At 38.6% G+C, this 13,009-nt stretch overlaps 1 protein-coding gene across 2 annotated transcripts in view; it reads right to left on the bottom strand.

Moving 5' to 3' along the window:
* The window catches only part of LOC148327800 (receptor-type tyrosine-protein phosphatase gamma-like), a 456,824-nt gene extending 444,280 nt beyond the window's left edge, over window positions 1–12,544 (bottom strand). For both annotated transcript variants that reach the window (XM_088308318.1, XM_088308319.1), the window contains exon 1: window positions 11,959–12,544. In XM_088308318.1, the coding sequence (XP_088164444.1) occupies window positions 11,959–12,052 (94 nt within the window). In that variant the 5' untranslated portion in view covers window positions 12,053–12,544. The remainder of the gene's footprint in view (window positions 1–11,958) is intronic.
* Between the last annotated feature and the right edge of the window lie 465 nt (window positions 12,545–13,009).

Below are 13,009 nucleotides of genomic sequence, written 5' to 3'. Positions count from 1 at the left end.
TGACATATCACATGAAGGGACTTTTCCCAAAAGTGTTTCCATTGCTTCAAGATCACACTGAATTGTCTTGTATGAAATAGCACATAATTCTTCAATAGAGTCTCATTTTTCCTTTTCCTTGACAACTTAGATTTCATTTTTATTTTTTTGTAGTATTGATATATCTACTTTGTTGTCTATTGTTTGTCTTTATTTCCCACTAATTTAGATCACACCATATGGAAAGCGCTTTGTTACAGCTCCAGGTGTTGTGACATGCGCTATATAAAGTTGTATTGCATTGTATTGTACTGATTGATTGTAATATATTACCTCTATTATCTGAATTGGTTTGCTTACGTATATTATATAATGAATGATTCATATATTATAATGTTGTATCTGTGATTTTTATGTCCATTATTATATCCTCATCATCTATTGACTTTGTCCGCTTTGCTAGTGAAGGGGCACAAGACAAGAATTTCATGGAGACAACAGAGTCAATTTATGCTAACCAAAATTTTCTAATGGAAAATCCCTTAGCAATCATGAAATTGCCTTACCTTGTCAAGAATGAAATTCCTGCCCTGAAGCCACACTTAAGTTTTAAGTTCATATTCACAAAAAAATGCTTGCTTGTGTGTCTTCTTCAACTAAAATATCAATGTTTCTGTTAGAATTAATTGACTCTCAGTGTTCTCAAATAAAGACACACTCTTTGTCAATTATTATTTTCACTAATTTTCACGAGAACTGATACTTCAGGGATGGGCAACTGGCGGCCGCACTACTTCAGGGATGGACAACTGGCGGCCGCAACTTATGTCATTGCTGTCAAGCAACTTAATTTTTTTACTAATTATTAAAGGTAATCTGAGCAAATTGTTATTTCAGAATGGTGGATTAATCCGGTAGCCCTTCGCATTATTCAGTACCCATGAAGTAGCTCTCTGTTTTAAAAAGGAAAATGGATGGATGGAGTGTGAAAAAGAAAAACTGTCATTTGTGTCAGCCTCAAAATATTGGTATTTCAGAGTACAGAACTACACTTGGAACTTGAGAACCATACAAGAGACTCTGGCTATCTGTGTTTGTAAAATGACATTCTCTGTGGAATAAAACAAGCACATGAATACAAATTGTAATTTGACAACTCAATCAGACCCATGGGAGTGCTTTGTTTTTGCTTGCTGTAGTAAGCACAGTACTGAAGATAAATGTGTATGTTGGCAAATCAAATTGTTTATGAGTAATGTTAGGATTGCAGAGAAATGTGCGTCGACCACCTGTCAAAGCTTAATATATATATATATATATAGGGAGAGAGAGTGAGAGAGAGAATGTAGTTTTAAAGTGATATTGTGTTGGGTAATATTTAAAGAGAATAAAATTAAATCAGAAGTTACTCACCCGTTGCTCAGTACTTGTAGTTTCTTTCACTGAATGCTTACTTTCTATTCAAGTAATTTTCTGAAAGTACTGCCTTGCACTTTTTGTGAGCCTTATTTTTCTGTATTAACATTTACTTGAATACAATGTTTGGCTCATTAGTTCTGGACCACACCAAAAGCTCTTCTTCTATTCTTCTCCTACCGGCAAACGCAAGCTTGACATGAGCCGTGTTAAATGTTATATTTAGAGTGTGCCGCAGGGCCGTAAAGAAGGACAGTTTCAAGAAAGCACGGGAAAGCACTCAAGTCCAATGTTCCAAATTACATAATTAGAATTTTAATTACCAGCTGTTGAAGAAACTATACTTTTAACATTCACTGCTTCTCGCAGTCTCCTAGAAATGTGCATTCTTTGCCATGCAAAGGAAAATGTGCTAAAAAGTGTTCATAGCTGCTCTCATTAGTTTATCTTAATCTTAAAATTACAAACACATTTATTTTATCTAACTCTTCAAGGTGTCTCATCGTTTTTTTTAGCCGCTGGGTTTTTCGTCCATATAATTTTACACACACGCACACACCTTAACACACACTCACTTTTCACTCCACTGTGTTACATATTAAGTGGGTCCAAATGCCAACCTATTTTTTCCGACAAAGCGCTAAGTTTGCCATTGTGTAGTTTTGCCATCATCTTTTTGTGCTGGCTGAGCTTCAAGTACAGTGTGCGTCAGGCTGAATGCAGCAACGCAGTTTCGCTGCGAGTCATAGAAGGTCAAAGGAAAAAATATCAGGTGTGCAGAGAAAGAACAGTAAAGCATAACCAATCAATGAATATCAGTTGCCCTTTGGGCATTCTTAGGGAAATGTTGATGACTCATGCAGATTTTTCATCTCTTTTTTTTTAATTCATTCCAGTCTCATAATAGTCATTATATATTAGGAAACAACTGAGTTTTCTTGATTTAAATGAATTTGTTTATAAATATTTTTTCTTCGTATTTTTAAGCAATATTTTGAAGTGCACTTTCATTATTTCGAAACCAGAGCCTCAATTGCCTTTTTCTCCCAGGAGCCCAGCTAGAGAATTGGAAAAACACTCACAGAATATGAGGTAAACATTCTGAAGAAAACAACAGCAATAAATGGGCCATAGCACGACAGAAATATAAAACTGAGAAGAGGAGATGTCACCAGAGATTAAGAAAGAAACAACGCATGATTGTGCAAACCATCTCTCACTGGACCCAAGAGAAATTGGGCTATGCACTTGTCTTGGTGCCCCAAAGTCCCTTTCTCCCTCAATGGAGGGAGTCGGCATCTCCAAAGCATTAAAGTGGAAAAAGCAACACCACTGCACAAGGATTTAATGAGAGCTGCACAGTTCTCTTCTGCATGTGTGACACAATACTTCTTGACATGCACTGATTTCCCCTCCTCCCCTCATTCTCTCTCTTCTTTATTCACTTTCTTCACTTCCCACTGAAGGGAGATGATATCCACAGCTGAAATAAGATCAGTAACACTCTGTGCTGAGTGCTTTGAGTGTAGGCCTGAAGTTGGTTTATGGTGTGTACACGGACCGCTCGGCATTAAAGAGACACACAATCACGACGCAGGAGTTTGCCTAAAATATGGCTCAGGAAGACATGAGCCTCACATTAGCCTGCCTGAAAATTCAGCTCATAAGACATTTTTGTTCATCTGGAATCCATGCAGCTTTAAATCCCACTGAAATGAATTGGGAGTCATATTTACTTGAAAATCCTAGTAAAGATTTTTTTACACCAAATTTCCAAGTAAATTATCTATGTATTATATTTAAAAAGTCACTCCCAGGTGGAAGCAATTTTTAATTTTTTTTGCGCAGCATATTTCATGCACAAGGGACCTCAACAGGGTGGACAATCGAACCCAGCACCCACTATACACCTGAGCGATTGCACTAGTATGCATTAGTATATTATTGGTGTCAGGATAAAACCACAGAATTCTTTGAACAGAGTTTATGGCCTCTTGGAGATACCAATAATATACTCACACCCAGTAGCAGAGCCATCGCTCAGGTCGGGAGAGGCCGTCTAAAAATCTGGAGGTTATGTGTTTGATCCCCAATCACATTGAGTAGCCTTTTGTATGTTATGTGCTAAGTGTAAAAAAAAGACGGTAAAAGCTAACATCTTTTAAGTGGCTTTTGTTAATTCAATAAACTAGTAAAATTTACTCAAAAACTCTAAATAAAATCACAATATGACTATTTTTTACAGTGCAATGCCCTATTTTGAAGATAATGATAAATGGAATGAGTAGCACAACTGTGAGTGCAGAACACCCCAAAATATATGGTTTCAAAGTCAGTAGACATCACCATAAAATGATAGCAGCATAATTTAAAACTCATTCACTGCCATTGACGGATATAGACACCAAAAATCACATTTATTTTACCTGAGCTGGCAGTGAATGACTTAAAAGGCCTCCTCATCATAGCATTTGATGGTGATTGAATGTATAATCCATAATCTTGAGTAATTATTAAGCGCAAGATCATTGCAAAAGCTTGTCAATGAGCATCAATTTTGTTAAAAAGAAAATATGATGAAACTTTATGGCCAGAGTTGAAAAGACACCGAGGGGTGCCTGCAAATTGTCGAAAGAAATCTCATGTCACTTAAATTATCTGGCCAGCCAAGATTGCTCAGTTTTTACTTACAAGCTCAGTTTGGAGATTGATCAGGAAACTGTAATTTGTGATCATTTTCTTTTTTAACCATTAATTTGGGCTAAATTAGGAACTAGGTGATGACTTGAAAGATGCCTACTTTTAATGAGGAATATGGCTACGTTCTCCCCCATCGTACTGCAAGAGTCAGTAAAGGTACCGATTCATGCCCGCCAGCAGGCTGTCTGCATTTTACAACGCTTGCCTCCCTGCTGTGACGTAGAAGCTGAAACCGGAAAAAAATAACAAGCCGAACTCCAAAAGGGGGAATGCCAATTTGTCGTAAACCTCATCACAAAAAAAGAAAAAAACTTAAATCATTACAGAGACTTTTAGGGGGGAGAATTTTAGTACTGGTGTCATTTTTACATGCCAACCTATTATATAAGTGCCAATGTTAAGCTCATCCAAGTGTCCCTTTAAGGAAAAAAGGCACAGAAGCGAAGGACCTGACAAAAAGTGTTAAGTAAAAGCTGACTATTGCCCAACTGGCGCAGCAAACATCGTACTGAGGTGGTAACATTGCTTTTACCTTTCAGGGGGCGAATGTAGCAGCCTCCCTCCCTGTCAGCTGCAATGAATGATGGGAGGCGAGTGAAGTGCATTCCCCCATTCAAGATGAAAAAGTGTTCTGGGAAATGGCAGGAACACCCATCTACACCTTTCACTGGTGTATTGGAGAGCTGTCACAGCTCCAGAGTGAATGGCCACCTATCAAGTCTGACAAATGAACAGAAAGTGTCTGAAAGTCCTGACAAGGCACCCCTTGGCCAGAAGAACACCCACCACCTGGCAGACTTCAGCTGTTTCACTGTCAGCGATACGCCATCAATTTGAATCTTAGCGATGTTAAAACAACCTGACGGCGTCGCAAGTTTCAATCTAGAGGGCTGGGATGGATCAAATGCTCTCTTTCCAAGCGCTGCTATTTGTTTTTGCGTTGCATCATCCTCTCTGTTCACCTCCTGGTGTTTATTTGGTGTCGCCACGACTTAGGTTCATCAGCTTGCACGCTGGCCGGCAGCTTGTCAGTCTAACCTCAGTCAGTTTAACACTCAGCAGCCCCTAACAGTGACACAGAAGCATCAAACGCAGCAAAATGGAGAAAAAAGTGTTCTGCTCTCCTCATATCAACATCTCATGCAGGTGATACATATTTTCTCCTAGTTTTTCATGTCTCTGTTGTGTGTGTGGCAGCACGCAAACCAAAAAGCAGCCAACTGTTTTGTGGCATTTGTTCTACTGAAAAGACAAACACAAAAAAAGGAAGGTATGGGGTATTTATTTTTGATGATAACTATAGAAAAAGAATGGTAAGAACGAAACTACAAAACAAGAAGCAGAGCAACTGAAAAAAATATAAATTCTGTTGGAAATTGCTCATCGATACTGTAGGCCTGACTGACTGAGCCAAAATTCAGGTGGCACCATCCAGAGAGTGAGAGATCAAACAAACTTAAATCTCCAAGAAATGCAGCAATGGACTTGAATAAAAAGGAGAGCAAGAGGAGAGAGAAAGGTGCGATAGAAATCTGGTTATTTATACACTTATTTATCTTAGCGTTGCCTGTGTGACAATAAAGCATCAGATCCTCCTTGAATCAATTGGGCAAAGGGAAGGTGGCGTTTTTTCCCCCCATTTTCCAATTATATTGTTGTCAATTCCCTCCTCCACGATTCCAAAGCAACCACCTCATTATGAAAGGCACAGGCTACTGAAAACAACATCTTACAAGGATTACTGCCTGACGACAATTCTCCCGAAACTGTCACATCTTCCGTAGACACAAGCAAGACACGGTATATTTTAATCAATCTATTAAGGAAAGTTGGGGTGGCAACGATAGGCCCCAAGCTCACTGATAAAGTGACCCTTGCACAGACGTGCAAGAATTTTCCTGGGCACAGCGGAGTCCAGATAACAGCCCAGTGAGCATTGAGATGATGATAATGATAATGTTGGCAACCCAGGGCCATGAAGCATATCCAATCTCTTCCCTAAATGTCAGTCCCCCGGCCCGCCTCCTTGCCTCCCGTATCACTGTAACAAAAAGGCTCAGAGAAGGTTGGTGACATAGACCCCTGCTTAGAATCGCTAACCAACTCACTTGTCTCATTTGTCGCTGGATTTTAAAGAGGTGAACGTGCTACACATGAATTCACATACACGCTCACTGCACTGGGACGGAGGATGAATGTTAAAAAAGGGAGCAAAAAGAGACAGAGATAGATGGAGAGGGGGATATGCATGTTGGGCCAGCAGATTCGCTAGCTGAGGCATTTGGGAGATTACAATGACTGTTCTGTTTTATTCTCCCGAGCAAGGAGCGACAGGGCCCATTCATTTTTCACGTCAGAGTGTGACAGATTGAAGGCCAAACATCTCTTTCTTCCCGTCTCTTCTGTCTTCTTCCGTTTCTTTCTCCATCTCTTGAGTGTTTTGTTAACCCAGGGCTGTAGAGCAGTGCAATGACAGGGGTGTGATGCCTCAATGCTGACACCGCATGCTGCAGACAGAAGAGGAAAAGTGATGCCCTGTGTCAGCTAGCAGACGCCTGTGGTAGTGTTCAGCACTTTTCATCCCCAAAAAAAACAACAGATGTTTGCGTGGCTATAAAGCGACCGTTGTGTGGATGACCAGGGGCATGCTGGCTGCAGTCAGGTTGCTGATGCAGACTGCGTGCCACAAAGTCCTGTAGTTCTTAGCAGTTAGCTGAATCATTAGGATGTTGCTTTGCAGCGGAAGATGACATTATTAAGGTGGACTCCAGCACAAACAATGTACTTCGCTCCTAGAAATCTCAGAGAACAAAACGCTTAACCACAAGTCTCCAAACACTGCAGGCTGAAGCATGGGCCACGATGGTGGGCGTCATATCCTCCCACAAGAAGAATTGCCAGGCATGAGCTGTCTGCTTCATAATTCAGCGGCTACACAAAAAAAAAGAAAAAAAAAAAAGAAGAAGCTTTATGTAAAGAAGATATCGCACACAATAAGATTTTCCATGTTACAGTAATATTGATAAACCATGCACATACAGTATGGCTGTGAAGAACACTAAAGCATTGGCTTTAGATTCACTCAGCATGACATCTTACTTCATCGAACATCTGCCTTTGCATGCTTTTAGCGATTCGTGTGTGATGTATCACGCTAGCTACCACACCAAACACAACTCCACACGGATCACTACCCGAAAACATCAAATGAAATGTTACATTTGATGCAGTCTTTTGTTCCTTCACCGACACTCATGTTACCTTTGGACAGTTAGGAGAATCATTTTGCATGTCACCCCCAATGACATCACATGTGCATTGTTTAAGAGACAGTATTTAAAATACAATTACCGTGTTGGTAATATTTAGTGGCTTTCAACAAAATTCATTAGAGCAAGATGAAATTTGTTCTTTACTTGAAAAGAACACAATAATAACAGCGGGTTGCAATTAATAATCAGCCAGTGGATAAATCTGACCTTAAAATGGGGAAGCTGCCAGAAACTTTGGCTTTAAAAATAAACGTAAAAGTGTATCTTCTGCCTACAAACAAAACAGTGCATGGCACACTTGTAGCAAAAGGAAAAAAAATTAATTCATACAAACTACAAACAAAACACAAAAAGCTATATGGTACTGCATTCATATTTGGGCTATGAAATAATTCAAATTGTTTCCATACTGTTATCAGAGGTTGATGTGTAAGTTAAATTAAAAATCATTGATAAATAACATGAAAAAAATTAAACATTTTGATGTTACGTAGATTCCATCACTAACAAATAGTTATATTGTTAAAGCAAATTCAATCAACTTAATGTCAACACTCATCCATCCCATTTGGATGCGACTTAAACTACACAGTATGTTGTTTCAGACAGGTGCCCAGAGTGTAGCGCAACAATCACAGCGAAAAGCTTTCAAAATCCACATAGAAAATTTTAAACTACATTGCAAATTGAAAAGCCAAACATAAATTTTCATGCTGCGTAGTTCACTCAATAATAAAATAGATATGACAACAAAATTAATGGTGGGATTTTTTTATGTCGATTATGGATTAAAACCTATGCATCATAGGTTGGCCATGTTCCTTCTTGCATGGGGTCCCTGGGTGATCTAGAAAGGAATATCATTTATATAGCAAAAAAAGTTATACAAATTCCAAAAATAAATTATTTATTGTCACTAAAACACACTGCATACTGGGCAAAAAATTCCAACGTTTGGCAGTCAGGCAAAGATTTTTGTGCATTCATGGAGAAGAAAAATGTCTCTTTGCATGCAAAATAATTCATTTTTCTACCACATTATATGTCATATTCATGAAGTGAAATGTGGAAAGTGAATTATGAACATCTTCAGATAAAGCAAACTACATCAGCACAACATTCACGCAATCACTCTCTCCACCAGCCGTTTGTATCCGGAAAAGATGGACACTTGATTAGGGATAAAAAGGACTTTTGTAGACTTGTGATAAACATGTGTACCACACTATGTGCTTTTACACAACTCGGATTTTGTATTTAAAAGAGAGCTTTGCAATTTTCCACTCCGATCACTCTGACAAATTGGCAGAAGCCAACAAATACAAAAAAGCCTTTTTTTTAAATGTATTTTTTATCATTTTGTATTTATTTATTTTTTTGTGTTAACGCATGCATACCCGAGTGCAAAAGTAATAACCGCAGTGTACAGAAGAATAAATAAATATATAAAGATATTTTTTTAAATATTATCGAGTGAGAGAGAGAGAGAGTACGAGAGTGTCCGGCCGAAACGTACCTCTAAAATAATTACTTTTCAGGAAACTTCAAAAACAGCGTCTTTCTTCCTCCATTAACATTGCATCGTCAGAGAACAATCCGTTGTAAACACTGGTCACTAATAAGTCAAAATAATATGGATGGAACAGCTCAGATGGAAGAGTGGTAATCTCCCAACCTGAAGGTGGTGGGTTTGATCCTCAACTCTTGTGACCATCTGAAAGTGTCCTTGAGTAAAATACTGCACCCGCAATTGCTCCTGATGCTTTGTCCTCAGGAGGTAAAATGAGGAGATAGTATTAAAGCACTTTGAGTATCTCAAAGGTAGAAAAGCGCTATAGAAGTGAAAGCGCATTTACTATTTGTTAAAAATACGAAATTTAGCAAATTGTGACATAGGACGCCTTACGCCAGCTTGCCGTTAATAATGTCCAGCAGGAGAGAAGCACACTCATTTCAGCTTCTATCATGTGCGAGCCATTCAACATTAAAACAGTTACCATTGTTCACCCACAGCCAATACGACAGCAAGTGGTCAAGATGAGCAAAAAGCAATGAATGAAATATAGATCCAGTGAGAAAGATATAATGTAAGAAACAGACAGAGGGGGAAAACAAATGCATCAACATACTGTATGGTGTCTGACTGTATTTGCGCATTGTATATGTATTGCTTGCTTCACCGCACATTTATAGTCACTAGATGAGGTAACAAACATCAATTTGTCTTTATACGTAAACATGGTCACTTGTTTTAACCTATTTAAATTACTTCATAAGTTATCAATGAGAGAATTGTCCGAACCCTAATTGACGTATTCAGTAACTTAAGAAGGAATTACATATTTTATATGAGGCAGAAGAGTTCCTGATCTTTCCCAATAAAGCGAAGAAAAATAACACTGAAGAAAAATGTACAGTGTGAAACATGCTAAACATGAAATTTTTATGATAATAAAACAAACAGATACAAAAGTAAAAACAAGACAGTTAACTTACTCCTTGTCTCTGGTTACCAGATTTCTTTATTTGGCGTATAAAGGCTTAAAGTTCACCCGCAGCGTAAACATATCACTGTTGTGATTTACCAGTTAATGAGATGGCTATTATTTACTGTTTTGACTGGATCGTCTTAAGACACTTGGGGTTTAAAACACATTTAAACATAATTATTACTAATATTTACACTCATCTTGGGCTCTTTCCAGACTTTGGCTGGATGACAAATGTGGCAGCACTACCCCCCACGCAAAAAAAAAAAACATTTGGAGGAAGCGCTCCTTACGAAACTGTAAACCAGTTTGCGGTCTTAAGGATGTCTAAATAGTAACGATGATGATATATTCAACCAGAAATTCTCTTACACCATGACATTGCGTGTGTGCGCGTGTGTGTGCGTTAGACATCTTCATAGACTCTAAAAGATCTGCAATATAGGGCAATCTGAAAAGTAGGGTAAAACTGTATTACTAACTAGCGCTGTAATAACATGTCATATCCATAGACCGCTTCAGGGCACCATGAATTTTAACTTGACAGCAAGTCTTAAGGCAAAGATTTGGAGCTGCCAAGGGTCCAGAGTGTAATCAAAGGTCCATGAGTCAATAATTCACTCGTTGGGTGACGACAGACAGACTTTCCTCAGCCTAAGAGTTTAGAGCAAAAACATAAATCATGACTTGACAAGAATCAGATAATCTGTTATCAGATGTTAAGTGTTACACTTTCAATTTTTCATTTTGTACGCACCAATTAATTTCCGCTGCATATCAGAGACTGTTAAAATAACATTTAATACTTCAAAATCAAACTACATCAACACACTCAAGATTTACGCTCCAGCTTGTGAGATTAAATTTCTTCTGAAAACATCTTTAGTCATGCTTAAAATAATTAGGTTTTATAATGACATTTAAATAATCGATTCAGAGCAATTCACTCAATCTGTTCTGTTGGATTATATTCTGTGAGATTAAGGATGACGGAAATTGGACATGATGCCAATACTATAAACAATATAAAGCTTAATTGTCTTGAATAAAATGTATCTCCAGGAGTAAATTGTAAAGGTGCATTGGGTCAAGGTCACACGCACATATATATATATATATATATATATATATATATATATATATATATATATATACGTATATATATATATACATATATATATATATATATATATATAAATAAATATATATATATATATATATATATATATATTTGTGTGTATGTATGTGATGTATGTATGTGTGTTTGCATGTACATTTTTTACATATTAAAATGTAAAAAAATCCTTTATGTTACACAAGGTACATCAGGTCTCTAAAAAATAATATTAATATTTTATCACATAATTTGAACAGTGCTGAATATAACGAGAACACTGTTTGGTTATGTAATAGCGGCGATAATTAAGTGGATAAATTGCCTTCGTCACTTTGTGTTACAAATATGTTGCAAAACGTTTCAAAATTAAGTATGCATACAAACTAAATTAATAATCAAAATAATTATAAAAGTTTAAAAAAATACTACTAACTTGATGCTCTAACAGGACTTTTGACCATCAATGTTGGTTTGATGCATCTGGGTGTGCGCGGCGGCCAAGCGATACCGACTTTATGAATTCGGATCGCCATATGACAGGGAACCTTCCGAGTGTTAACACTCCTCTTGACACAATACCTTTCATTTGCAAAAAAAAAGAAAAACAGCAAAAAGAAAACACTATCCAGGAAATTAAAAGAAGATACAATATAAGAGAGTTGGGACTAAATAACGGCGAGGATACGCTTAAATTGTACCCCAACTCGACAAGGAAGCTTACAAACAGCTCATACAGCTGCGTGCCAGCGGTGCACCCGGTTTCCTTTCTTTGGAGTATCTGACAGTCCCAGTACTGGTGCTGATAACGCACGAAGAAGGAATTGCGATGTTACCACCACTGAGACGCGTGGGCAACACCACTTGGAGGACTTTAATCAGTTGGAGCTACTTTCTTTCTCATAGTAATGATTTAACATTCTTTCAATAAAAATAAAAAGGCCAGCAACAAAGCCCATTGTTGACATGCAAAGGGAATGAAACTTACCGGGATTGCACTCGGCCCAGAATAAAACGAAGGAGGGTACGACCCCGGAGAAAATCCAGCAGCAGTAGTAACACGTTTGCAGTAACCTCCACATTTTGAACCGCTGTACGTCCACGTGCAAAAAATAATAAATAAATAAGCCACAAGTGTTGAGTTTTGTCCCTTCGGGCGCTCAAAGCGGCGACACCACCGCTGCGTAAAAAGCAGCGCCTGGAGACGCAGTGTACGCTCAGGAGTCCAAACCGAGCCGATGTGACGGGCGGAAAAACGACGCTAGCTGAGGTCCAGGTGAGAGACTTGGCGTCCCAGCATCACCCCGATTTTCTTAAACATGAGCATCCCAGTCAGCGACAGCGATATATTAGTGCATTTGACATGCACCGGAGGAGACTGCAGCGGCGCTCCACTTAGCGCTTGAAAGATACTAATAAAGATTCAGCAGTCGGGCAAAGCTCGCCGTGCAGTCACAGAGAAGAAAGTCGCTGCTGCTTTTGGTGATGAGCCGCTACAAGGTGCCCATTTTCTCCATCCGTCCTGGAAGTCGCGTGCAAATCCAAGTATGACAGAGACTTTAAAACAGTGTTGAGGGTTGAGGGTTGGAGGGGGGGGGGGGGGTGGAGAGAGATGGAGACAGGAATGAAGCCGGGCTATTCCGCGGGATCCTAGCGCCGGCCCAAAAGACGGACGCGCGCGCTCACACACATGCGCACACACGCACACAGGACCTTTCGATATCCCCTTGGGACCTAGAAGAAATAGTAACATGGCTAATGACATATATACTGTCTGTTCATGAAAAGAAATTTAAACATATATTCTTATGTCTCGACAATCTCTGACATTTCACCATTATTAGCTTTTGTGTAGTAAACCTCTGATGCTTAGTGGGGCTGGGACAAATTTACACCACTACGTTTGGGGTGACAAGCAAAATAAAAAAATATATATTTTTGGGCAAGACCAATGGGACCAGAAAGAGTTGGAATTAAGGAACAAAGCCGTGTTTATGTGTTGTTAATATGGGAAGAATTAAGGAAATATGACATTTTAA

Source organism: Idiotropiscis lumnitzeri, chromosome 11, assembly GCF_059441095.1.
Source record: "Idiotropiscis lumnitzeri isolate Australia: NSW breed Sydney's pygmy pipehorse chromosome 11, RoL_Ilum_1.0, whole genome shotgun sequence".
Lineage (NCBI taxonomy): Eukaryota > Metazoa > Chordata > Actinopteri > Syngnathiformes > Syngnathidae > Idiotropiscis > Idiotropiscis lumnitzeri.
Note: the sequence above shows the minus strand (reverse complement) of the source record. Positions and strands in the feature narration are given on the sequence as shown.